Here is a 27,949-nt window from a genome sequence, read left to right as displayed (position 1 = left end):
GGCCCTCTGTTTACATGGTTCCTCCATGGTCCCAGTTCCATATCCAAGGATTCAACCAACTGCAGATCCTCTAGAACTGTAGTATTTACTATGGAAAAAAAAAAAAATATCCCAGTATAAGTGGACCTGTGCAGTTCAAACCTGTGTTGTTCAAGTGTCAGCTGTAATTACTTTACCTGTTTGGTGAATGTGTGACTTTTGTTAGAGAAGTAGCATCCTGAACAAAATCCAGACCCCCATCTGCACCAGTCAAGACCCCTGACCAATCCAGGTTCTCCCCACCCCGAGTTGATGCTTCCATAGATGTAAGGCCTATTTTCTCTAATGTGATTTTTATTGAGTTCTTTGAGGTAGTTTGATCACACAGCACACCAAAGTTTTGGTTTTATATAACTCTGCATTCTTTTTGACTCCTTAGTCATTTCATGAGATATATCAGTGGTCAAAGATCATTCCTAGGAATATATTTACAACCCATTCATTTTATTGGTTACACTTCAAACAGTTATTAAACCCTGCTATGTGCCCAGGAATGTGATTTTTTTACTTAAGATTCAAAGATAAAAGAAATTATACTTGTCCTCTGTAAAAATCACTGCCCAGTCCGGGGCAGGGCAGGAACTTAAATATACATTGTAGCAAAAAGTGATACTAAAGCTATCAGACTAAAGCTATTGGAGCACAAAGGAAGGAGTTCTGATGGAACCTGTTGGTGGTGGGGAAGTCAAAATCCCGTGCAGAGTCACTGTGGGAAATGAAGGAAGGTTAAGGCTGTTGCCTTTGACTTTGAAAGAACACTTAGTGCTACCAATTGGAGCACAGCCAAAGGAGATGAACCTAAAAGCAGGGAAGGAGTGAAATCATGTTAGTCAAAGAAAATGGAGCCTTAAGCCTGAGAAAGAGAATTGGTGTGGAAATGATAGTTGGGTTCAAATGTGGGCAGTGCTGTCTTTCAGGAAGATGAATGTGATTCTTAGCAGCCCCAGACTGCAAAATTTAGAAATTATCAAAAGTACCAGATTTCAAATCATCTGGAGAAGTTTTGTCTCCCTTGGAGTGTCCTAAAATGCAACGACTGCTTCAGGAGGTAATGAGACCTCTGTCACTGGAGAGGTTCAGGGATGGTTTGGACATGTCTTTCAAGGGATGTTGTAAGGAGGATCAACTGATCATTTAGTGATTGGACTAGATGGCTTTTATAGCAGCTTCTGTTTCTGAGGTTCTACACTTCTGTGCCTCTCCTGGCTCTCTGTCATCTGGCACAACCCAGGAAGTAAATGAGGGTGGGGAATATTACTCTTCCAGAGGTACACACTTAGTTTACACAGCCTTTCCTTTCCTCTGTGGCATTTCTTCCCTAATCTACACAGAGCATATGCAATCAGCAAATTTAAAATGTAGAGTTATTTTAATACAGTGGAAGAAAATGTCAGCAAAAGTAAGATAGAGTAGGTAGGTTTTAAGTTCATAGCCTAACATTATTTAATTAGCTTGGCAGGGATTTAAAGAATTAAACAGCCTCTTGCAGACAATTCCTTTTCACCTTCTCTTATTCACTGGGCTCCTCTATCTGTATCACCAGGGTTCTGAGTGCTGACAACAGAATCCTCTCTGGCTGGTCTAAGGAGAAAATGGGTTTATTTAAATAGTACAAGCAGGTATTTTATATAAAATATTAAAAAAATAAAAGATTATCAAAACTCACCCTCTTCACACAGGTGCAATACACTTGCAGAATATTCTTACTTTAGTTTCTTGGGGCTGCTGTAACAAGTTACTACAACTTGGTGGTTTATAACCACAGAAATTTGTTCTCTTACAGTTCTGGAGGCCAAAAGTCCAAAATTAAGATATTCCAGAGCCATGCTCCCTCTGAAGCCTACAGGGGAGAATCCTTCCTTGCCTCTTCCAGCTTCTGGTGGTTCCTGGTGTTCCTTGGCTTGTAGCAGTATCACTCCAGTCTCCGCCTCTGTCTTTACATGGCCACCTTGCCTGTGTATCTCTCTCTGTCCTCGCCTTTTCTTAAAGGGCACTAGTCGTTGGATTTAGGGCCCACCTTAAATCAGGATGAATTCATCTCAAGATCCTTACTGATTACATCTGCAAAGACCCTTTTTCCAAATAAGATCACATTCTGAGGTCTTGGGTGGACCACAGTTTTGGTTAAACTCTATTCAAGCCAGTATTCTTGCCATAACTGAAACTGGGGTCCACACTGAGGACCCTGAATTTCTCTCTCAAGAGCATCTCAAGAGCATTCTTCCGGGGCTCCCATTGCCCCTCTTCCCTATTATTCCATTATTCCTCCGTGTTTATGTGAAAAACACATCCTCCTTTGAGATGTGTATCCTGGATATTCCTTCTTCTTTCCTTTCTTAGCTATTAAAAGATAGACATTTCCAGAATAGATTTAAAACCCCAATGGCAAAATTAGCTATATATTATTTATGAGAGTGTGGTGGTTTTGGACTATGTCAGTTTAGCTGAGCTATGACTGTTGCTGTAGGTTCTCAGGGTAAAATGAGCATAAGTGAAGCAGCAGCCATTACTCTCTGAAGGTCCTGGAGGTTAGATGTAGGGAGAGAAGAGGCAACAGCTGTCCCTACCCTGATGCATGAGTTCTTAAGTTCCTGCTCTGACAACTGGATGGGTCTGGTTTCAGGAGTCCTGCTTAGTGACTGTCCCAACTTCCTCCAACTCTCTCCCTCAGACTGTTACTTTCCCAGCTTCCCCCACCATTGTGGAAGGTATTATAGCTATAATAAACCCTTTAGTCTGTAATATTTATAGAGATTCTACTTCCCTGATTAAATCCTGGCAGATACAGATAGAAACACAACAGCATTTCCCAGTAGCATGTAGATTACATAAAGCAGACTTTTGGGGGTTTTTTTGTTTATTGCTGTGAGCTTAGAACAGTACCTGGCATAAACTAACTGGTCAATGCATTTTTGTAGAATAAATTTATAATAAGCAGAGTTCAGGAGAAGGTGGTGATGGAGGTTTGAAAATGTTGAGTTGGATATGCACTTAAACCATCTAAGTGAAGGTGTCTAATAGTTGGTACTCAGGAAATGCCTGGGGTAGGGATAGATATGTGAGTCATCAGCCTAAAGGTAAAGTTGTAGCTGTGATAATGCATGAGATTGCTCTTGGAGACTGGACAGAGGGAGAAGATGCTTGAGTGTAGAACCCCAGGGAACATCAATTTAAGTGACGTGCAGAGAGGTAAGAGGAAAATTAGGCAAGAGGATGTCAAGGAAACATAGGTAGGATAAATCATTAAGAAGGAGAGAATGTCAACATTGTCATATGCAACTGGAAAGTCCCTAATATAAGGTCTGAAATGTTTCATTGTATTTAGCAAAAGGAGAACAGTGATGGCCTTAATGAGAGCAGGTTGATGATAAAAAACGAGATAGCAAGTGCTGATTGTTCTTCCTAAAGTGTTGGCCCTGAATGGAAGGAAGGAGATATGGTGCAAAGAAAGGGGCACAGACGGGCAATGGAGGGTTGTTTTTTTTTTTAATGAAAAGCACAGTCTTTTAGAACAGCACACATATTTGTGTGTGTGTGTATAATTGAATATTGCATCTATTGGAATATAGACAACTGAATTGAAATCTGTTATTTACTAGCCGTGAGGTGTTGGGCAAGTTACAAAAATCTTTTTATGCCTCAGTTTCCTCATATGTTAAATGGAGAGATTCGTGTCCCTACTTCATATTCTTGTGAGAATTAACAAGATTTAACTTAACTAAACAAAAAATTAATAAAATGAAAGAAGAGAAAATCCTTGGCACCATGCCAAACGCCTAAGATCAATACATGCTATTGGCTGAGATACTTGCTGATGCTAAGGAGGAAAGGCAAAGAGACAGCCCACCACACAAGAGGGAAAGGGGACAACTTGGGAAGGAATTCCCTGAGGAAGCTGGAGGGCGAGAGATCCAAAGTAAAGTGGGGAATTTGCTTAAGAAAGGGATATGTTTTCCCCCAAGATTAGAGGGAAGGAGAGAAAGGTGAGTTTGGATGTTAATAAGTTTGTGGGGGGGTGTGGCGGGGAGACTTCCCTGGCCGTCCGGTGGTAGAACTCCGTCCTTCCATTGCAGGGGGCACGGGTTCGATCCCTGGTCGGGGAACTAAGATCCCGCAAGCCCTGTGGCATGGCCAAAAAACAAAAAACAAAAAACTTTGGGGAATAGAGTGAATGAACATGAGGGATTTTCTACCTCATGGATGAACTCTGTTTTTTCTGTGAAACATCAGAGGTCCAGCGAGAGAGAATTAAGGAAAGACAGAATGAAGTAGGGTACTTGAAAGGAGTGGTACTGATTTGAAGTAGCAGTTGTGGGGAATAGGAAAGGGGACTGTGTAGGGATAGATCAAAGTCTTTTGTCAGGCAAGGTTATGGGTCCAGTTTGAGATGAAAAGCGATTTTCAGTAGTAACAATCCCATGCTGTTGAGGAATTTCTCTAGCCGCCATTCAGCAGCTTGGGTTTAGAGATGGAGAACATGGATAGGATTGGTCAGGGGTGGCGATTTTGCTGGGCAACTGCAGAAGATGAACAGGGAAGCAGGACACTGAGAGTGCTAGTAAGAAAGTATCTAGAGTAGTGCATCCGGGTCTAGTCAGAATAGGGAAAACTGTAAAGTCATGAGGGTCTGACGTTGGAAGTTCCAACCTGAAGAACATACATGGTAAGACAAGGCATGAACTATCTGGAAGAGCTGACGCTTGTGTTTAGGGCACAGATTTTTCTAAAATTGGCGAGAAATCCTTCCTGCCATTTCTGGTGCTTCCTTTCCTTCGAGGTTGTGTCAAGTTCCAAGGGTATTTCCCACCCAGATCTGAAGTATCTGGAGACTCTTCCGGACCTTGGTTGTTGGTCTACTTTTGCTACAGCTCAGTCGTCCAGGGACCAGCTTTCACAGTCCACTATTCTGCAGCTCCCATGCTTGTTCCAGGTACAGAACTCATGGATGAGACTGGTAGCCCTGGGTCTACACTCAAGCCTCCCTGCTGTGGGATGTGGCCAATGGCTTCAGGGTCCTGCCATACTTGTAGAGTTCTGCCAGGGAGCAAAGCCGAGAGGCTCTCTATCTTTGGAACCCACAGACCTCTCCCTTGCCCTGACCCCATCATGTTGCCAAGGAGCTCCTTTTATTCTGGAGGAATATTTCTTCTCAAAACATATTCTCTCAGTTGGCCTAAGCCCGACAGAATAAAAGCCTGGAAACCAGCCACATACCACACTGAGGCAAGAACCTAACAGTGTGTTGCCTATTGAGCTGGGGAAATAAGGGGATAAAACATTAATTCAAATCTAAAAGGAAAAGAAACAACAACAAAAACCACTCACATAATATTTTAAAGGATGCGCTTGCTTAGTTTGCTTAGTTTGTTTACTATACTGCATGGGAAAAAGGATATATATATATTTTTTTTCACTCAAGAGTACGAAAAAATTCATTCACTGGGAGAAATGCCTGAGTCATTTGTATGCGGCAGAAATTCACCTCTGAAAATGGCAGAAAGGGAAGTGTCTCTACTAGAACCAGCACCAGTGGTCTTTTTATTCTGTTTCTCAATTCCAGGAAAAAAAAAAGTCCACAAAACTGAATTTGTTAAACTGGGCATAGGGCTTCCCTGGTGGCGCAGTGGTTGAGAATCTGCCTGCTAATGCAGGGGACACGGGTTCGAGCCCTGGTCTGGGAAGATCCCACATGCCGCGGAGCAATTAGGCCCGTGAGCCACAACTACTGAGCCTGCGCTTCTGGAGCCTGTGCTCCGCAACAAGAGAGGCCGCGATAGTGAGAGGCCCGCGCACCGCGATGAAGAGTGGCCCCCACTTGCCGCAACTAGAGAAAGCCCTCGCACAGAAACGAAGACCCAACACAGCCAAAAATAAATAAATAAATAAATAAACCCAAAGTTAAAAAAAAAACTGGGCATAAAGGACACCTCCATATGTTAGTAGGAGTTAATCAAACTTTGGAGAAGACATTGCATCTCAAATCCTGTTACAGAGTTCTTTCTAGAGATCATCTATTTTAAAAAATTAACTGGAATTTTGATAGCACCATGTTGTTGCTGCTTGATACAAACAAGTGATTTGATGGAGCACAATGGTGTTGGTTATCCAGATTTCTGCAATAATATCATGTCTCCCCAAATAAAACAAACTGTTTCAAAAATATCCCTTATATACCTGTTTTCATTTCTTCTTTTATCATTCTTATAGAGAACTGCAGTGTCAAAGCCTGCCCTGAGGAGCCAAATCAAGGTATTATGCATCAGTGGAAACCGGGAATTACTGACAGTGTACATAGTGGCAGTGGCCTGAGATTACTCTGTCATCTGTGTCATCTAATTCTCCTCTAGAGACACAAGGTCTTATCCCATCCACACCCAGCTCCCCTCCCCAGACACACTCGGACACCTCGTGTATTCTCTGACAAGACAGAGCAATATTTCATCAGTTCTCCCTAGCCACTCAACCCTGGTTTTAATATAGCTGGAATATCTTGAGTAGCTTTATCAAGATGTAAACCTTATCATCAAGGCTTAGTTCAAAATTTAAGTTGTTCCGGCTGTCAGCCGAAATACAACTATATCAAATCCAGAACTTCTCTGTTGACGTTCTCAATGTTAAAATCTCCCTCTGGTGGCTTTTAAGAGCATGTGTTCTCACGAAGAGATTTGGATAGAATTTTCCAAGAAAATAAATAGGTGCGAAAATTTCGCAGGTGTGAAAATCTGATCTCTGAATCTCTAAGTTTAGAGGTGATAACATAGCAATTAAACTTTTACCATCAAAAAAAAAAAAAAAGAATTCCAGTGCTAAAGTAGAATTGTTTTGGACAAGTGTGAATATTGAACTTTACAATTTTGTTCTCTTACGTGACTACCCCAAGTGAGTTAAGGCATTTTTATGGACTGAAAATGCTGATTTCCCACTTAATTATTTAGTGAAGAGAAGCATAACGTTTCAATTAGGAAAGAACGTGCCCCTATCTGAATGAATCTGGCATCTGTATAGTCTCAGCTTTATTACAGTTGTCAGTCAAATCAGTCAAGGTCCAAGTGCCAAGCCCTTAGACCACTTGAAATGTACATGCACTTTCTTTAAGGAAGAAACATTTATTTATTTTTTAATTGATTTTGTTTCAGCAGCAATCCCTCTCCCGGTCCTGGGAATACATTTTGGCTGTAATTTTGTGGAGTCAGTACAAATTTCAAAGCAGCTCCTAGTCCTTCGCCTCTATCAAGTGACTCTCCTGACCCACTGCTTGGTATACGTTCGTCTGAGGTAGGGCAAAAGTAAGCCATGACAAGAACACAGGAATAAAGCAGGGAAAAAAAAAAACTACACAGAAATTCTTATGCAAAACAAAGTGCTAAGCTGCCTACCGTGCTGACCGTTACATGTTTAGAACTGAAAAATGGTGGTCAGCAGTTAATGAAAAATGCATTTTCTTTGGTGCAGATATATCAATGGCTCAGTCTTAAACTGTTTGCAATAATGTTTTATTAAGGCTAATTTTTTCCAAAACACATTATTCTAAATTTCTAACCAAGGGCACATTTGTTTTTTTTCAAATGATTAGGCAATACAAATAAAGGGGAAAAATGAGGTAATTGTTGGACTCATTGAGGAAAACATAAATAACAAAAATGACAGATTTGCCTTTTATGTAACGTCTTTACATCCAGAACCGTCTTTTTTATTGAGTGAGTTCTGTTAGAGATAAGACCACAGAAGTGTGGAATGGTGGTTAAGAGGATAAGCCCTCTGCTAGATTGCTAAACAAATCTGAGCTCTGATTTTTTTTAGCTTTGTGACCTGAGCCTCTTATCTAACCTCTCTGTGCTTTGATTTCTTCATCTGCAAAATGAAGGTAGTAAGTAGAAACTTCCTCATAGTGTGGTTGGAAGTTAAATACGACAAAACTGAGTGGAAAGTCTTAATACACATGGATCTCATAAATTTTTGGTTCACTTTCAGATATTAACAGTCTCATTTTCAGAAATTATAAAAAGCAATTCTTTCTAAATTGAAACTTTAATTTCTGATTCAATTTAAAGCTCCCTGTCCCTGTACCAGCTTCAGCCTGACCCATGCTTGGATTCTACAGTAAGGAACAGGCGAGTGGTTGGATTCTATTATTTCTTCTTTTTAAAAATTTTTAAATTGAAGTATAGTTGATGTACAGTATTATATAAGTTACAGATGTACAACATAGTGATTCACAATTTTTAAAGGTTATAACCCATTTATAGTTAATATAAAATATTGGCTATATTCCCTGTGTTGCACAATATATCCTCGCAGCTTATTGGAGTCTTTATTATTTCTCTACATTATTTTCCCTCACTCCCTTTTTCTGCCTTTGGTGCCTGTGAGGGAGAGGGAAGAGCCTTAAGGGACAGGAAGGCTGTTCCTTGATTGGCAATTATAACTGTGCATGGGTGACCTCTGGGAGTGGCTCTTTCTCTTGTGGAATTCCTTGGTAGGTTCTTCAGCATCACCCCCATGCCTTTCTAGAGACTTCCCCTGTGCCCTTCTCTGGCCCAGCAACCTCTGCCAGCTGGTCTTGCTCCCCCCTCAGCCCCTCCCCCCAGTACACAAACTTCCTGCTGAGGTCATCGCACTCCGCCAGGCAACCTGAGTCCCTCCTGGTGCTCCCACCTGTCTGCCTGCTGTGCTGTCCATTCCAGCTCACGGGAAACACCGCCTCTGCCCCACTTTGAGCTTTTTCCAATTGCAGTCTTTCCTCTTCACTCTGTCATCAGAAGTTCCAGCAGGTCTCTTGCTCACCTTCAAATTTTCCAAATAAGAATCAGACACCAGTCTCTGTGTCTTACCAACCTCAGGGGACATCTGACAAGCTCTCCAAGTGGTTTTATAGAAGCCCCCATGCCTTATTGACTGGGTAGGAAGTCACTTTCCATCTTCCGTGGGAGGGAAAGTGCACAGCACTCTGACAACTCTCTCTAAGGAAATAATCTCCCTCAATCTTCCTTTCTACTCTTAAATATAGACTGGAAGTGGGTGATGGGTTGAGAGAGGTGGACCAGCACCTCTGTTTAGAATTTGAAAACATTTTCTGGGAATCCCCTGGTGGTCCAGTGGTTAGGACTCCCCGTGTTTCTACTGAGGGGGGATAGGGGGAGTGCAGCCCAGGTTCCATCCCAACTACAGTTATCTGCTTGGGGTCTTGGAGGTTTCACTGGAAATTGAGACAAAAAGAAAGGTTATAGTAAACTCAGACTGTGCCTGTGTAACAACTGGGTTATTTGAAGCAATGAATACAGTGGTGCGTTCAGATCCTTATGATGTGGATGGACTGGATTGACTTTGGCATGATGTTGATAGAAATGATTAACATTTTAGAGTTATTTTAGCTGAATGTGTGACATGTACTAAAAGCCTGTGGTGGAACACAGTTTACAGAGCTGAATTATGAAACTGTGTAGGCAGGAGGGAAAAGAAAGGTTAGGTCACATGCACAGAGTAACTGCTCAGTAAATATTTCTTAAACTGAATAAGTGTGTGCTAGACCTACTGTATTAAGTTCTTGAGCAAGAGGCAAAAACAAAATTTTTAAGTTCTTTTGACTGATTAAAAAATAATGTTACATTGTAATTCATACTTTAGACATTATTTTATACGGGTATCCGCTGCATATTGAAAGTTCGATTTATGCCACATCCCTTTTATGAAAGACCTACATTAGTAACTGTTTTTGCTAAGGGAAAGAAATCCGAAGAGGATTTTTGCTTCTATGAAAAAAGGCAAAAAGCAAAAATAGCATTTGGCGTTTGTTTTGCAATGAATGATTATAGAGGCAGCACGCAGCTGAAGCAGGGAGAGAGGCATAGCCAAGGTCCTTCCCCAGAACTACACTCAACATCTCAGCAGCAAGCACCATAGCTTTGAACAGTGTCTGTGAGCATCTGTGTTTTATCTTGATTTATTTTGCGCATCTGTTAGCAAAATGCGTCCTAAGGTAATTGCTTCTTTGCTTTATGCCGTTTCTGCTTATGAAAGGTTTCAAAGGAATGCTCTACTTCCAGATAGCAGGGGAATCCTGTGATACTAAATACTTATATAATGCTTATCACATGCGAGACACGGCTCTAAACACTTTGAACATATTTAGTTCTTTTAACAATCCTGTCAGGTAGATGCATTATACTTTACAAAAGAAGAAACGGAGGCACAAACAGGTCAAATTCATGGAAAATATGTAATTTAAACTCAAAAGTTTGGCAGTAGACAACTACCATGCTTTCACACACAGCACAATTTTGTGATTTACGTGACAATAGCAATTCCAAGAGGTGGGCATAGCAGACTCAAGCACACTCAAGAGACCACGTGGCCATGGGGCTATAGGGGTTTCTGGAAGACAGTAGACTACTCCAGCTCCTGTTTCAGTTCCTTCTATCACCTTCTACTGGATACATTTTGTTTGCTATTTAATTTGCATCACAATATGTTAATTTCTAGAATAAATTTATTACTGTTTTTCTGAAAGCAAAAATAATTAAGGAGAAAATAAATCAGCGAATGCCCCATTAAATAGAGCAGACACTTTATGGCCTGGAGTCTTTTCTTTTTTTAAAATGAAAAAAAAAAAAGCTTTTATTACTTTTATTTAAAAGCAATACACACTCATGGCTGAAAAATTAGAAAATCTCTATGTACAAAAGGGAGATGTCATCCGTTACACAGCTGCCTCACGATAACCACTTTTAATATCTTAGTACCTGCCCTTTCAGACCTATGCAGACATATGCTCGTTTGGGGTTTGTGTGTGTGTGTGTATTTAATGGGCTCATATAGCTTTGAAATAGACTTTTCACACAGCAATGTTTTGAATATGTTTCTGTGTCTATCAAAATTCATCAGCAACATCAGTTTTAGAGCTTAATTACTGTTCTGTTGTATTAAATACAAGAAATATGCCTCCTTTGCCCCATCCAGTTTTTCACTGTTAAAGGTGTGACAGGCTATTGTTTACTGGCAAATTTGGGACCCAGATGTTAACCACATTTCCATAACACCTCACCCCCTATCGTTCTTCCAAGGGCCTGAACCACCTTTTGTGCTGTTACTTCTTTGCTTCAAGGGTTATTTATGTAATGGTTTGCTTTGCGACTAGAGGAGGAGCAAAATTTCATTTTCAAATGGGGAAGGGCCAAGGGAAAGGGCAGAAAAGGAAACAGCGGCTGGTACCACACCCTGTCTCCATATTCTCAGTGGCCTGGGTTGAACATCTGTGCTGAGTTCTCCCAAAGACCCAACTGTTTTGTTTGGTTGGCTTACCTTGAGGGTTATAAATCCAGCTTAGAATCTATTAATAAAATATTCCCTATCATCCTACCTTCGTTATGACCTGGCAAAATTTGAATGTAGACTCCGGCACTCCTCACGAGCTCTGCACTGGAAGCTGCCCACTTCAATTTCCACCCCGGCTCTGTCCTGCACAGCGAGCCGCCTCGTGTACATGAGTAGAGACACCCCGGCCCCCTCAGCCAAGCTCGCTCCTCATCTGCCTCATCATTCCCCAGTCATCATTTGGCCTCCCCTCCAGCCTAGAGGTGTCTGTATCTGCTCTGCAGGCGGCCACGCCGGCCCCGGAAGTGGGCTTGGGACCCCTGGGCAGGGAGTCACAGGGGCTATGCTCTCTAGGGGGTGCTGAGTCAACTGAATCATTAATTATTTACATCTGAGACTTTGTTAATTCGAGTCTGAGTTTTGCACTACCACCAATGAGAGAAACATGTGATGATTGAAAACCAGAGTTTTGTTTTTACCCAGAATTGCTATAGTAGACAGTTGCATATAAAGTGTGATTACAGAAGACAACACTAAGCCCACGTGTCCTACGACATGCCAGAACCTGCCCTTTCCCACCAAGCCCCTTCCCCAACTAGCCTGCCTTCCTCTTTCCAGTCCCTACTGTCAAATATACTCATTTGCACAGAGTTCTGGTCCGAAGCAGATCCTCGTTTTCATCTGTTTTTAAGTCTTGGCCGTGAGACACCAGCAGCACGCCATCACCCATCTCATGGATGAGCTCAGGTGTTCCCGTGCTCTTTCCTGGCAGATAATCCAGAGCACGCATGGTTGTGCCTCACCACTCAGGAAGGAGTTTTCCCAATTCACTGAGAAGAAGAAGAAGTGCATTGTTCAAGTGTTCTCAGTTTCAGAACTGGCTTTTACACATGTTGAACTCCTGGCCTTTTCCTCCTTTATCTGCTTACAGGTGCCAGTGTAACATGGAGCATAGCCCCAGAGGAGAAACCTTGCAAAGGCAGCACTCTACAGAGGCTGTTGTTTCCCTAATCTACTTTCCTAGGGCTCGGAAAGCTCAACTGAAACAGTCAGCGGGATCCACCAGGTTCAAAGAGCAGTCTAGATGAGATCTAAAGGTGTTCTCTAAATCATTATGACGTTAGGAAGCAAAAAATAAATAAATAAGAAGGAGGGATGCAGGCGTGTGACTGAAGTGTGCCTGGCACCCCTGCTTCACACGTGCTGCTATAGCTGAAGTTACAGTACTCCTTAACCTTCACATCCTCCAGGGCTGCTCTTGCATCATCACGTTCCCTGCCCTTTTGATCTAATCTAGGTCAAATACACCCACCCCTCCAGCACTCTCTGGTCTCTTGCCCCTACTTGTCTTCTTAGAACTTACCACTAAATGCAGTTACATTACCCATGTATCCATCTGTTGGACTCTCTTTCTGCCTCACTAGAATTCCGCTGGAAACTAGTTCATCTTTGCAACTGCATCTCCAATGCCTAGAACAGTGCCTGCCACACAGTGGGCACTCAATAAATATTTGTTAAATTAATGAACAGATTACTCAGTTTTGATTAAAAACACAGCATTATTCATACATAATGGAATTCTGATATTAATTTCCAGTTCTTTCTAAGAAATGGGGACCATAAGTGACAATATACAATTATGTAATTATGTCAGTATTCTACTATAGTCTGAATATTACTTCTATGAAATTTTTTAAAAAAATCATAGGATATAGTATCAGAAACCAGTGTTCTGGCTAATTGCATGAGCAGTGAAATTTCAGTTCACCCAGGCAGCTGTCAAAGAATGGTGACTTCCTGGTCAGGCCAGGTGGTCCCACTGGGCCTGTGCAATCTTCTCACCTGCTTCTCCCAATAGGAAAGGAGGGGTGGGCATTCTCGCTGCTTCCTCAAGGTCAAAGTGAAGTACCATCCCTTCCCCACCTCTGCCCCAGCACCTGCCTAAAGAAAGGGGAGAGCAGAGGCAGGGCACAGTGTAGGTGGTGAGGTTGCCAGTCCTCAGGAGGAGGGAGTGAGCAGGCGATCCAGCCATCCCCTTCCTGGACCACTCCCGCTGGTTCTGAGTCCACCACTCACGGCCCATCCTTCCTGCTTCCAGCAGAAGACAGACGTGTAAGCAACACAGACATGCCACTGACCAATTCCAACTTAACTGTGGAAAAGGAGAAAAGACCAGCATTTAAGTTGCTTCCTGTCATCTAAATAAAGCAGTGTTTTGGCTGATGGAGCACGTGCCTAGGCTCCTATCTCAACATGGCAGGTGTTATGATGGCTACATAGATTTGAATCTCTCTCTAATTATATGCCTTTTGTTTTTAAATTAAGAATAAAACTTTTTATATCTTAAAGAAGGCTACATAGCTTTCACCTACAAAATGGCTTTACTTTCCACACCTGGCCCTTTGCTGGCTTTGGGTTGTTCCTTAACTGGTGAAGCTGACTGACAGATACAGCCCACTCCAAAGGAACAGCCCTCTCTCAAGGAATGGGTGATTTGTTGTAAATGTTTAGACACTCTGCTCAAAAATCAAACATCAATCAAAAGAAACAAAATTATGATTTTGTGCCCTTGAAAGCATTTTTTTTTTTGTAGTTTCTGCTAAAAAGAAAAATGCCCCCAAAGTGCATTGAAACCAATGCAACCAATCTTGAAATCCTTGACTAACAGAGACTACATTACAGAAGAATGTATTACTGGGCGAGCCTACTTAAAATAATACAGGTAACGTGTGGCTGCTTTTGTTTTATTTTTATTTATCCATCAATAATAATGAAAACTTTTCTGTATGTGTTGAATTCTTGTTCTTAGAAATATCATTTAGTAGTAGAGAATCCATAGAGATAAATGGGAGTTGTTGCACCATGTGTGTTTTTTGAAAGCACAAAAAAAGACGCTGTCCTGCTGTTTCACAGAGAGGCAATAGGAAAATCAGTGAGCTAGGGCGGGTTTGCTGAGATTGGTGATGAACTGAACCACACGCCATCAGGGCTGTTGTGAAGCGATGGGGCATCATTGGGAAATGAGGTCCAGGATTGTTCCTTAGCCCTATAGCTACTTTTGCACTCTGATGACTTTCTTATTAGGCTGTCATCATGTTAACTGCTTAATGACAGACGGCCCTTGAGTGACATATACCTCTGCTGTGGGTCATATTGCTGAGCGGTGCCCGCCCCTCATAGCCAGTTTGGTCCCATCTTCCAAGACAGTTGTGTGTAAACACAACTCTGATGATGCCAGCGCAGAGTATGTTCCAGAAAGCGTTCCCTTTAATCCCTGGCCCCAGCCAGCCCTTTACCACTGACATGGATTAAAGGAGCTCATTTGAGGATCACCATAGGCTCCAACTGGAAGGAAACACATTAGTAATGATTTTGACAGAAGCAGAGTTTGAGTTCCTGATAATTACTATTTCACCAAACCAACTGGGACGTAGGGCTGCAATGAGAAAGAAATGATTTTCCACGTATAATGGTTTTCACACTGCATGATACTATTAAACAACCATCATTAGCTACTAAAGTATGTACTACTCATTTTCCAGAGCCCTTTCTCTGCCAGGAAATTTAAGACCAAGAATGATCAATGAATGAGTCATCAGCGTGATCACTGTTGATATAGGATATGCTGATTGAAATTATTCAGAAGATTGAAATGTATAAGGAATTATTACAGATGGTGATATTACGCAGATATTAAAGCTCTTCTTGCAAGAGGCCCAAAGTTCATCTCTTTGTGTCTAAATTTTATGGGTTAGAAAAAAGAAGGTACTATCCATGGGATGCCTTGGGAAAATAGAACAAGGAGGTATTGGGCGATTTTCCAGGTTCTGTGCTAGGTGTTGTGGGTATAAAGAGAAATAAAATGTAGCCCCTGTTCTGGACAAGCTTACAGATTTAGAAGTGGGGACAGACAAGTACACACACACACAAATCACAGCACAGTGTGATAAACACAGTAATCAAAGTGTACACCTAGTACATGATAGCACAGGAGGGTGTAGCTGGTAGGAGAGAATTGAGGTGGGGGAAGAAAATCAGTCTGCCTAAGAATCTGCAACTTCCTAAATTAGGACTTCCATTCTCCCCTTCTTGAAAGCCATCTTCTTTCTTCTCTCATATGGAGAAATATTCAGATCATAGAGGCATAGGAAAGATAGTAACAGAAGAAGAGAGAAATGAGGGACAGCTAACTGTCTTGGAGAAAATAAGCTTATTTTAAGCTTTTCAAGGCTTTAGAATACATAATTAACTACATTAGCGTTCTTGTTTCTTTAAGAAATGCTTATATTAAATTGAGGTCTGAGAGGAAGGCAGATTCCTAACTGGGCTCCTGCCCTTAATATAATTATAAAACAGCTGCAACTCCAATCATATGTTGTTTAGCCCAGAAACATGCTGCCTTTTTCTTGGTTGTTTTCCTTTGTTCATGGATTAGTTCACAGATACAATGTTAAGAAATACATGGCTGAAAAGATTTGATAACACTGCATGGCTCATATCCATCTCAATCTCTCTTTTTATTGAAGAAAAATTCACATGACATAAAATTCATAATCTTAACCATTTCGAAGTGTACAATTCAGTGGCTTTTAGTACATTCACAGCATTGTGCAACCACCACCACTATCTAATTCCAGAAATTTTCATAACCCCCCAAAAAAACCCCATACCCATGAAGCACTCGTTTCCCATTCCCTCTCCCCCCTCAACCCCTGCCAACCTCTAAGCTGCTCTGTCTCTATGGATTTGGCTGTTCTGGATGTTTCATATAAATGGAATCATGCAATATGTGACTTTTGTGTCTGGCTTCTTTCACTCTGCGTAATGTTTTCAAGGTTTGTCGATGTTGTAGTGCGTTTTGAAATTTCATTCCTTTTTATGGATGGATCATAAAAAGATATACCACATTTTGTTTATCCATTCATCAGTTGATGGATATTTGGATTGTTGATCTCTTTGGCTACTATGAATAGTCCTGTTATGAAGATTCATGGACAGGGTTTTGTTCAAATACCTATTTTGGTTTTGGGGAGTAAATACCTAGGAGTGGAATTGCTGGGTCATATGGCGATTCTGTTTAACTTTTTGAGGAAGCATCAAATATTCTGAAGTTGCTGCATCATTTTTTATGCCCACCAGCAACATATAAGGGTTCTAATTTCTCCATATGCTCGTCAACATTTGTTATTTTTCTTTTCCTTAAAAAAAATTATTATAGCCACCCTAGTGGATGTAAAGTAGCATCTCATTTTCAATCTCTTTTCATGGATTAAAAATTCATCATAGAAACCACTTCACAAAGAAACAGAAAAGCATGGTCACATCAGGTCTTAAGTTTTCTTCTTTTGTATATGAGGCTACCAGTAAATTGAGAGGAGATTTCCCTAAGATGAGCTGCAGAATAAACATATGAGATCCTGAACAACGGAGCTGTGCTTTACCGGCTCCCATCACCCACTCCCCCTGGAGCAACCATGATCAAAGCCAAGGCATCTAGATGATGACTGTTGAAATGTCACCCCCCTGAGGAATAGCCAGGTGTCTTTAGTCAGTGACTGGCAAAGAGGCATTTAAATCATTACGAGGCTTGGCTTGTTAAAAGCTCTGCTGGGGAAAAAGAAGCCGGTTTTTAAAAAACCTGATGAACATTCTTTTTTTTTTTCTCCATATGCACTGCATTTTTTAAGGAAAATGAAATACAACTAACCACGAATTCCACGTCCTACTTAAGATAAAGTAATTTGTTGAGATAAAGCAATGGGTTAAGCAGCTTGGGTCTTAGGAAATTTCAGATTTCTTCCCAGCACATTTCTCATTAATAATTCAGTGTCCATTGCACACATTCCTATGACAGTCTGTCATCTTTTCTTTTATCTCTGATTGCTATAATCAACACACTACAAAAGTTATTCTTTTGCTTTGAGGAGCACTTAGTTTTGAGAACTAAAGCACACCCATGCTAATGATACCCAGATAAAGCAAGGGGAAAATAGAAATTTTACTTTTTTTTTTCTTCCGATTTCTGCATCCATTTCTGCATTCTGGACTGCCTGGTACAAATATCCTCCATGAGGAATTTAGTTTCTGTTTAGGTTTGCCTCTCCTTAGTGTAAACTGTACTGATGGGAGGGAAGCTGAGACGCACAGCACAGTGGGTGCCGCGGGGCTGAGTGGAAAAACTAACAAAAACTGACACAAAGCTTAGGCTTGAAAGAGGCCCCACAGCACTAGGCTGCTGAAGGTCAGTCTTCCTGGGAACCTGCACGGTTCAGACAAAGACTTGAAGGGATCTTGAAAAGAACTGGGGAGCTGGATGGAGTGATTCTTCTTTGGACTGGAAAGCCAAAGGGAGCCCAGACTAGGGATGGTGGAAAGTCCTAGAGATCCTTAAAAATCATGATAATTGAACTTTTTTTTTTTTAAACACAGTAACTGTTCAGTTCCTAAATGAAGTCAGTGAGCTTTAGGCATGCCTACATTGATTTTTGTGTCTTAAAAGTTTAGGCACGTGGGACACATCCAGGGGCCTCAGAAAAGGCTGCAATCTTAAGTATTTCACGGAGAGACTCGAAGGTCGTCCGGATGTTCCTGGAGTTGGTGACAGGTCTGATCACCTGCCGGGCCCCGACTGGCATCCCTGCTCTCCCAGGCCTATACACTGTCCTCCCCCGGGGCCCACCAATTCTCCCGGGTACAAAGTACATCAGGGATGCGGGCGGAGCCTTTCCAAGCGGCGCAGCCGTATCTACACCCAGCGAACACCTAGACGGATTTCCAATACCGCGCCTGGCATGTTTGGGGTGGGGAGGGGGTGGGGAGGGGGCGGGGAGAGGGAGGCGGGGGGAGCCTCGGGCTCCTTCCGTGCCCCCCGGCGCGCGTCCTCCTTTCTGCAGTCGATTTTCCTCTGGGAGACGCAGGGGGCTCTGGGCACTACAAGCTGTATTAAGAGATTCGCAATGGTTTTCTCAGGCCTCCGAACGCTCCCTCCCTCGAAGAGCTGCCTGCGGGGTTGTAACGCAGGAGTCCCTAACGCACAGTTGCTCTGCTTCTTCCTGCTAACGTTCGCGGCGTAGGGTCAGTTTCCGCGACTCTTCAGAGTATATCTGAATGGGCGCCTGTGCTGGGGTCCCGCCCAAGGAAAGAAGTGGGACCGCACGAAGAACGTCACCGCGCTACCAGACCGCACAGGCACTTTGCACGGGCCACCTACGCGTCGGTCTGGAGGTACCGTGCCCTGGGTAAGGACTTCCGCAGCGGTTCTCAGGGGCAGGGCAGGCGGGGGCGGGAGGTGGGAGTTTGGGGCCCTGGACGACTGGACGGGAGTGGGTCCCCCAGGGTGGGGCAGCAACTGAGGGAAACGGAGATGAACTCCAGACATCCGTGCCTAGGGTCTGCTTCAGTCTTTGCTTCGGATGGAAGCAGGGTGGGATGGGACAGAATCTCCACGTTTGTTTCCCACCCACCCTCCAGGAAAGCGGAGAAACTCCCCAGGTCCCCCTGAAGGATGGGTAAAGGGGTACTGCAGGGGAACCCCGGAGCAGCTGCTCTAGTCGATCGGAGCTCAAAACTGGGAAGGAAAAAATTGGGCGAGGGGTGATAAGCCACCTATATCGCCTACCTCCCTCTCTTTCTCCGCCCACCCCCCCCCCCCATTTTCGTAGCTGCTGACGCGCGGGTGGTGCCCATTAATCATTCACCAGCCCACAGCCGCGGCAGTTAATGGCTGTGCCGCGCGGGGCTCTAGTCTCCCGGCCTCTCCTCTCCACGTTCGCGTGTGCCCAGGTGCCCTGGAGCGGCGAGCGGCTGCGCGCAGGCAGCCGCTGGGCGATGCGCTCCGCCGGCGCCAGAGGAGCCGCGCTCCCTGCAGTCTCTGAGAGCTTCCCCCAGGCGCCCAGCGGCTGTGAGCTGCGGGCGGACGGCCGGGGTGCCAAGTGACAGCGCAAGCGGCGGGGGCGCCAGGAGAACGCCCCAGCCCTGGCAGCCCCATCGGCCCCCATCAGCTGAGATGTTCCCCAATGGCACCGCCTCCTCTCCCTCCTCTCCTAGCCCCAGCCCAGGCAGCTGTGGCGAAGGCGGAGGCAGCAGGGGCCCCGGGGCCGGAGCTGCAGACGGGATGGAGGAGCCGGGGCGAAATGCGTCCCAGAACGGGACCTTGAGCGAGGGCCAGGGCAGCGCTATCCTCATCTCTTTCATCTACTCCGTGGTGTGCCTGGTGGGGCTGTGTGGGAACTCCATGGTCATCTACGTGATCCTGCGCTACGCCAAGATGAAGACGGCCACCAACATCTACATCCTCAACCTGGCTATCGCCGATGAACTGCTCATGCTCAGCGTGCCCTTCTTGGTCACCTCCACGTTGCTTCGCCACTGGCCCTTCGGCGCGCTGCTCTGCCGCCTCGTGCTCAGCGTGGACGCAGTCAACATGTTCACCAGCATCTACTGTCTTACTGTGCTTAGCGTGGACCGCTACGTGGCCGTGGTGCACCCTATCAAGGCAGCACGCTACCGCCGGCCCACCGTGGCCAAGGTGGTGAATCTGGGCGTGTGGGTGCTATCGCTGCTCGTCATTCTGCCCATCGTGGTCTTCTCGCGCACGGCGGCCAACAGTGACGGCACGGTGGCCTGCAACATGCTCATGCCCGAGCCCGCCCAGCGCTGGCTGGTGGGCTTCGTGCTGTACACTTTTCTCATGGGCTTTCTGCTGCCCGTCGGGGCCATCTGCCTGTGCTACGTGCTCATCATCGCCAAAATGCGCGTGGTGGCCCTCAAGGCCGGCTGGCAACAGCGCAAGCGCTCAGAGCGCAAGATCACCCTGATGGTGATGATGGTGGTGATGGTGTTTGTCATCTGCTGGATGCCTTTCTATGTGGTGCAGCTAGTCAACGTGTTCGCAGAGCAGGACGACGCCACGGTGAGCCAGCTGTCGGTCATCCTCGGCTATGCCAACAGCTGCGCCAACCCCATCCTCTATGGCTTCCTTTCAGACAACTTCAAGCGCTCTTTCCAGCGCATCCTTTGCCTCAGCTGGATGGACAACGCCGCCGAGGAGCCGGTCGACTACTACGCCACGGCCCTCAAGAGCCGCGCCTACAGTGTGGAGGACTTCCAGCCTGAGAACCTGGAGTCCGGCGGCGTCTTCCGTAATGGCACCTGCACGTCCCGGATCACTACTCTCTGAGCCCGGGCCAAGCAGGGGCTTTGTACCAAGAGAGGGGGAGGGTGAGGAGAAAGGAAGGTCGGGTGCGAGAGGTGAAAGTATTCCAGGAGTCAGGGTGCAATGGGAAAAGTGGGGCTAGGACACTGCGCTAGACCCGGGAAAGGCGCGCGACCAAGGTGGAATTGGACGCTTTGCTTATAAACTGGGAAGACTAGCGGGCCCCTTTCTCCTCTTTCGCTTCTTCCTCCCCTGCGATTGCACTTCTGCATCCCTCTTTGCTCCTCCCTTGGCAATTTCGGTCTTTCTTTCCGCCCCGTCCTACCGGTGCAGATCGTGAACTTATTAACGTCGCCAACTCAGCCTGACCCTCAGCCCCGCCAGCCGTTGTTTCTGTTTAAGCTGAGCCACGGTTTACCGCCACGGGTTTCCCTCGGGAAAACCCAGCTGGCCCTCCGCCGCGCCCTGCAGGGCCCCTCGCTCGCCAGATTCTGCTTGATGCCTCTAGCGGAGTCTCGAGAACCACCACTCTCCCTTTCTGCAGCCCTACTGTAAAGGAAGTCAGACTTGAGAAGGATCTAGGCAGCAGGTCCTTTCTCCCACCCTCGGGTGAAGGAAGGTGCGCGCTTCGCCGAGCCCCTCCGCCCCTCCTACTCCACCCAGAGCGGAGCCAGGTGCTTAGTAAAATCGGTCCCGCGCTTCGAACCCCAGGCATCCTGCAGTCCTTACCCAAACCTCACTTTGGAGCAAAAAGGAGCTGAGAACAAGCGACTAGGGGTTTTTAAAAGATTCCGGGCTTTGGTGGGTGAGGAGGGCTTGTAATGGAAGCCACCCTCCTGCCCGGCTCACAAACGGCTCTTTCAAAGACCAAGAGCTAGGCACTCCCGGGGCGCTGGTCTGCATTAGGGCAGGAAGGACAGGGCGCACTTTCCCCGGGGGCCGCCCGGGAGCTTGGCTGCAGCTCCACTAGGCTTTCTCCTTCACCCAAGCTTCTGGAGGTGCACATCCAACAGTAACGACAGGCACCGGGCCGGGACCTCAGGTGACGGCTTCCCAGTCTCGGCCGATCCCGACCGCGTCGCCGCCACCTGCAGGTAGAGGGTGCGGCCTGCCCGACCCCTGAGGGCTGCTGCCTTTCAAGCGGTGCCTAATAAGTTATTTTCTTGCTTAACATATTTATTTATTTATTTGTGGAGTTTGAAAATTGTGTCTCTGCTTTCCTTTTCTCCACTTGCCTAGCCCAGGGCCTCTTCTTCGGGACACCGGCTATGGGGCGGGCGCGGAGGTGGCAGTGGGGAAAACTCTCTCCCCAAGGTCCCGTCCAAACCTTTCCTTTGTGCTAGGCCCTCTTTTCTTATCCTTTCCTCTAGCTTTTCTACTTTTGCTTGTGTTCAGTGAAGTTTGGAGAGTTTTTCGTACTTATGTAGTCTCTTGTTTGTCTTAACTACATAATGTGGGTTAGCCTTCTCCAATGCAGAGTGGAAAGTCCCGAACTCCTAGCTTTCAACATCACCCTACATATAATTTGAATATATACTATATTCAAATAATATATACTGTATTCAAATCATAATATACTCACATACTATATATATTTGTTTATCTTGCTCCCTTATCATGAGTCCGTGAAACATTTGCCAAATACAGTCACTAACAGTGGCCGGTGTGAGACTGGCTAGAACACTTTCAGATACGAGGGTTCAAGCAGCCCTCAAACTTAGAACTCGGAAATCTGATTCAGACAGACTTTAATCGGTGCCGAGGATTCCCCTGCTTATGTCCCTGCTTCCTCTAGGTTCCAGCACAGGTGATTCTAACATACAATCTAGTTAACATGATCACTTCTTTTGAAGACATTGAAAGCAGAGTAATTTGTGTCTGTGTTTAATCTGACCACTTCATTGGAAGCCTGAGCAGGGCGAGGACCAATAATTTTACTTCTTTGTGTTTCCTGTATTGCTTTAGGATGCTGGCTTGTACATAGTAGGCACTAAATACATGTTTGTTGGTTGATTGTTTAAGTAAACCAGAGTGTATTGCAACAATCGGAGAGTTCGCAACATCTGGGGTTCTCAGGTTCCCTCACTGACATGACACACAATGGTTGAAATCACCATGGAAAAATATGTTTTGTGTATATTTGCTTCAAGAACATTGTGCTTTCCTGAAAGCAGCAACCAATAGTTAAAATGTCCCTAATGTTTTGTTTAATGAACAAATATGCTTTTGGTCATAAATTTGAAAGTTTAGATCTGTCATTTAAAAATCATGCATATTATTACTCCTTTGGAAAATAGATTTTTAATAGTTAAGAACAGTGAAATTTACAAATAAAAATCTTGATCACTATCCTCTTTTGAGGACACAGATCTAGTGCTCTTAACCTGTTACCACTGTAATATTAACTAAATAAACAAATGTATTATGTGGCTGCAAGTTGTCTGACTTTGCCATTGGAATTTTCCTGTTTCAACAGATTACTTAAAACACACAAATTGGCTTGGTTGCTCTTTCATAGATTTTAAGAAGAAAGATTTCGATTACCTTTGGAATTTTTACCAAGATTGAAGTTATGATTTGATTTTTTCTGGTAAAGAAAAGTCTGTTAGTTCAAAGAGAGAGAGAGAAAAAGAAAAAAAAAAACCGAGTCAGTATGAATAGGAAGTACTCTATGGTTTGCTGTTGTTACCAAACTAACTAGATGATATCACAGTCTCTCACAGATTAAATTACTGTCTGCCCTCATTTATGACCTCAGACTTTGTTGTGGGAGCTAAGTAATTGCTAATTTACATCCCAGGGAAAGGAAATGGAAGGAAAAAAAAAAAAAGTGATCACCTAAAGATGTTTCAGAGGGCAATAGGTAAAGGGAATATAAAAATCAGATTTCAACATAAAAGAAGAAAGACATATTCTATGCTTTGTTCAATGATGGCCATTTCCATCCCTGGAAGAATTTAAGAAGGTACTAAAGGAGTTTTTTTGTTTTTTGTTTTTTTAAACAGACTTTATTTTTTTAGAGTGATTTTATTTTCACAGCAAAATAAGGAGAAAGGAGTATTTTCCAAGCAGTGATTCCAGAAGCAGGGTAGGGGAACTGTGGCCTTCAAATACCTTCAAGTGCCTTGTAACTGTAGGCTTTATAGTTCTGTACATTATCTCAGCTGGACTTGTTTTTATTACTTTTAAAAGCTATAGCAAGGTGGCAAATTGAACTCATAACTTTGATGTGCAGAGAAAACATTTTGTTCTTTTGGTTTTAACTAATCTGAACATAATTCCAAGCCCCTTCCAACTGGTTAGCTGGGAGGAAAAATTAGATAAATGTTCAAACATCCAACTGAGCTGATAATGTAAATAGCCATTTTCAGAAACTTTCAACTGTCTCTCGGCTGGCCTCCCTTTCCCCTTTTATCGTCTCTAAAATGGCTTTAGAGTGAATACTGGGAGAGACTTTGTGTCACAATGGAGGAAGGGACGAGGTGGGGTCCTTGGAAAAGCAGCTCTATCTGCCCTTGGCTCTCTGGGAACTGGTCATTTGTCACCTGAATGATTCCTGGTTGCAGTTTGTTGAAATCAGCAGCTTTTGGAGCCTGTGATCTGACTTCTCAGCTTGGTGAGGGCTGCGCCACAGCTCCTGTGGGCTGCAACCCTCTCAGGGTCTTCTGGGGGTTCTCATACAGCCCACCAGCCTGGGGTCTACCCCTGCCTCCGAAAGCAGTGACCTGGCCCTGCCGCAGCAGGCAGCCCTGTGGTGAGCCTCTTCGCTCAGTGACCACAGGGGGTCTAGGGTGGCTCTGGACTGGTGACCCTCAGGAACTCTTCTGGCTGATAACTTTTCCTGTGGCTCTGTCTCAGGTAACTTTTCCTGTGGCTCTGTCTCAGGTCTTTTGCATCTCTCCTTACCTTTGTCAACCTCACTCATGAAAAACATTCCACACACCCTGCATCCGTGTTACACTAGAGGAAACGCATACGACTTGAGTCCTTGAGTCTTAGCCTTTGATGTGTGAAGGCAGGAAAAAAAAGAATTTAGAAATCTCTAGGCAACCCCTATCCCCCCTACCTCACCTGATTCCCAAGCCTTTCTGCACTGCCTAGAATTTGGAAACAAGCTCTCTCTTATGCTAAGGCCATGAGCCTCACCTCGGAGTGAGAGACAGCAATGAAACATTGATGGAGGAAGGTAAAATGTATCAGTTTAATGTCCTTGCTCTCTCTCTTACTGGGGACCTCTGTGTTCTCAGAGTGGAATTTCTGAGGCCATCTTCTCCCCCCAAGAATGGCCCAAGAAAGGATCACGTTTGAAAATCTTTGATGCTTCATCCAATTTAACACTGACCATTGAAAAATGCTGAATGTATGGTTTGGGCCTGAGGAAAAAGGCAAGGAGTTCTCCTGGAAAATATTATGCAAGATACATTTTTTTAAAATTGTGATATATTCCCAACATATTTTAAACAAATAATAGAGATGTCATATTTATATCAATCTTCTAAAAAACACTTTGGTAGTAGGGTTATGTCTTGCAAATCTTGTTCATTCCCTTCTCCATTCTAGCGTGCCACATCAGAGAGGTTAGGTCCTTAACTATAATGATTCATAGACAGTTGCATAATTGTTACAGTAGTGTGTGCTTTAAAAACAAGGTATTGCAAAGTCTGTGCTGCTGTCTTGCTGCACCATACATCTCTGAGCCCATGAGAACCTCTTCCACATATTCAGACGGATATCTTGCTTTTCATTCAACACATTTCATTTGTTGGTGTTAAAAGAAGGCAGAGAGGTTCAACATTGTTACATGGTTTCCAAAGATGGAGGCAGGTGCCCATATAATGTTATAAGTGATTATTTACTGCTTTGCTGAATATCTGGAGACAGGGTACTGTATTGAGTGTGCTCCTGAGAGAACTGCCTTAGGGATGATCAGATACATCCAGCTTCTGATTTCACCCATAAGGAGAAGGAAGGTGCTCCTGCAGTGATGACACAGCTTGTGAACAGAAGCAACCAGTTCAAACTAAAATATCAAAACACCTGCTTGTCCAACTGTTGGGTAGAGAAAAGCATCATTTAAAAAGGAGATATAATTTTATCTAAAAGCCCTTTGGTAAAATGTTCACTTTGATGATAAACTTAACTATTGTCAAAACATATATCAAATGCAATCTTCTTGGCCTAAAGCTGGAAATATTATACTTATTTAAGGCTAAGACTACAGGCATGCTTCTAATATTCTTTGGAATAATAATGAGCTTAAGACTCTAAAAATAAATACCTCTTTAAGCCAGACTGATTCAAGTCTTCAGTTTTGAGTGGACAAGATATATAAAATGAAATGAGATGTGGCCATCAGCTAACATACTATCTCTGCAGCGGAATTCAACTCTATGCCCCTCCTCAGCACCTACATGCCGGGACCAGACACAGACCACGACCTCCAGTGCTCCCAGCTTTAAAAATTTAAGAAAGATTTACTATGTATCAGACTCCATTTGGAGGGAGACTTATTAGGGAGATGCTGTAGAACAGCACTTTTTCTGTAAAAAGTTCTGACTTTCACAATAATAATACCTGTATCAAAAGACAACCAATACTTCATTTAAATTTAAAGAGAGAGAGAGAGGAAAAAGAAAATCTGAGACAAGATAGGCAAGCAGGAAAATATTTTACGATAACACATGTGACTTGCATGACTATTCTAGGAAAGGCTGCCCAAATATTGATGAACAGTAACTCTCAATAGTGTTCTTTCTGTCTCTATAACCCTTGAACAATTCATTAATCTAGCTAATATTATTAGCAGTGGCAAAATGTCTATTCAAAGTCAATAATTAAATTAAACATTCTCCTTCATGTCCAATGAGCCACTGTAACTAGCAAAATCAACCAGATGTCTGCATGTCTATTTCAAAATACCCTCAAGTCTCCCTATAGAAAACTCGGTGTGGAATCTGAACTTAAACACACACAAGGTACTTAATTAAGCAAAAAGGGATTTCTTAGGTAATAACTGGTGAAACAGAACTTCAGACCTCTGCCCCCCACCTCCTTTCCCTTTTAAGTTCCCATTTCCTAACTCTCCTCCCCCCAGCCTGGGACTCTTTGTTTTCTGACTTTTCCCACTTCTCCCAATAGAGCTTTTCTCAGAATTTCTTTTGATTTGTAGTTTACATCATTGACTAGGCTTCAGGTGTTATTTTCCAGAAACAAAGTTTTTTAATAAGGACATAGTATCAGAAGGTCAGGCAGCAGTATCCTTGAAATTATATGTTTCTAAGGCAAATATTTCTTAACAAGTGGTCGATAGCCCTGCATCAGAATCACCCAAGAACTTAAAAAATGTATGTTCTCTATGCTCCACCTTAGAGATTTTGATTCATTAGGTCTGGGGTGAGCCTTGGTATTTCTAAAGTACTTTCAAGTTTGAGAAGTAGCGATTTAACTGTTAAGAGCATGGAGTCAGCCATCAGCAGACTGGCTCTGCTTTCTTCATTAGGTGATACTGGGCGAGGTAATCTCCATGATGCACATTCATCTGTAAGATCAGGGTAATAATACCTCCATTATAGGGCTATTATGATGAGATGATGCATGTCCAACGCCAAGCCAGTCAGAACTCTTTTAGTTGTGAATGAACGAAAACCTAATTAGCTCACATAACTGAACATTGTCGAGGAAGATCTGGCTTCACAGTGTACTTGATCTGTAACGCGGTACGATCTTTTTTTTTTTCAGTCTCCTTTTCTCATCTCTGACTTTCTCAATCTTGGCTCTATTTTCAGATTGGCTATTCCTGTGTAATTACAGACAGCTGCAGAAAACTGAAACATGACATTTTTCCAGGTTCAAATTTCAGGGGAAATAGTAAAAATGATTCTCCCTAATTAGACTGTCTGAGATCATGTATTTGTTGGGAGGCATCCCTCCATGTGTCTCTCACCCTCCATGCACCCTGCTGGGTAGGCCAAGAATATGAGGCACTGACGACTTTTTACCTAGATTATTTCTCAAGGTTGTGTTCGCAGCAAGCAATCTTGAGCAAGGACAAAGAGAAGGCTTGATTACTGCTTACTATAAATTGGTGGTTTTCCCAAGATCAGTGTCCCTCAGCTGTGACACAGACCCATTGCTTCACACCATCCATCTGGGCTCACACTGCCTCACCCCCATGAGAATCAGGGGCAAATGGAACTAAGGCAAATCGTGTTGCTTACTGGCTGCACAGTTCTTTGTCTCTGACTCAGAAATCTTGTGTCTTCTGCTGGCATCAATGAAATAGCAACAGACCAATTTATTAGCTTGTAAGTAGAGTAAAATCAAATTCCAGATCCTGATAGTATCTACCACTGAATCCATTAGCCAGGCCTGGGGTTTATGGTTGGCTGGGCTTGCGTGATACATTCTACTTTTGGAGCTGGGAGTGTCAACTCCACCCAGAAGTGG

At 43.8% G+C, this 27,949-nt stretch overlaps 1 protein-coding gene across 2 annotated transcripts; it reads left to right on the top strand.

Annotated features, from left to right (window-relative positions):
• The first annotated feature begins 17,937 nt into the window (after positions 1-17,937).
• SSTR1 (somatostatin receptor 1) lies at positions 17,938-24,344 on the top strand. 2 transcript variants are annotated; one of them, XM_082386141.1, is made up of 3 exons: positions 17,938-17,953; positions 18,423-18,587; positions 19,011-24,344. In XM_082386141.1, the coding sequence occupies exon 3, from the start codon at positions 19,355-19,357 to the stop codon at positions 20,525-20,527; it is 1,173 nt and encodes a 390-aa protein (XP_082242267.1). In that variant the 5' UTR covers positions 17,938-17,953; positions 18,423-18,587; positions 19,011-19,354; the 3' UTR covers positions 20,528-24,344. The 2 variants fall into 2 exon arrangements, with proteins under 2 accessions (XP_082242267.1, XP_082242268.1); XM_082386142.1 differs by lacking the exon at positions 17,938-17,953 and having other exon boundaries at positions 18,262-18,587.
• The last annotated feature ends 3,605 nt before the right edge of the window (positions 24,345-27,949 follow it).

Source organism: Balaenoptera borealis (assembly GCF_965194805.1).
Source record: "Balaenoptera borealis genome assembly, chromosome: 3".
Classification (NCBI taxonomy): Eukaryota; Metazoa; Chordata; class Mammalia; order Artiodactyla; family Balaenopteridae; genus Balaenoptera; species Balaenoptera borealis.
This window is presented reverse-complemented; position numbering and strand designations above follow the sequence as displayed.

Bases quoted from the DNA above. Each gene is read 5' to 3' on its own strand.
- SSTR1 (XM_082386141.1), top strand. From the start codon at position 19,355: ATGTTCCCCAATGGCACCGCCTCCTCTCCCTCCTCTCCTAGCCCCAGC.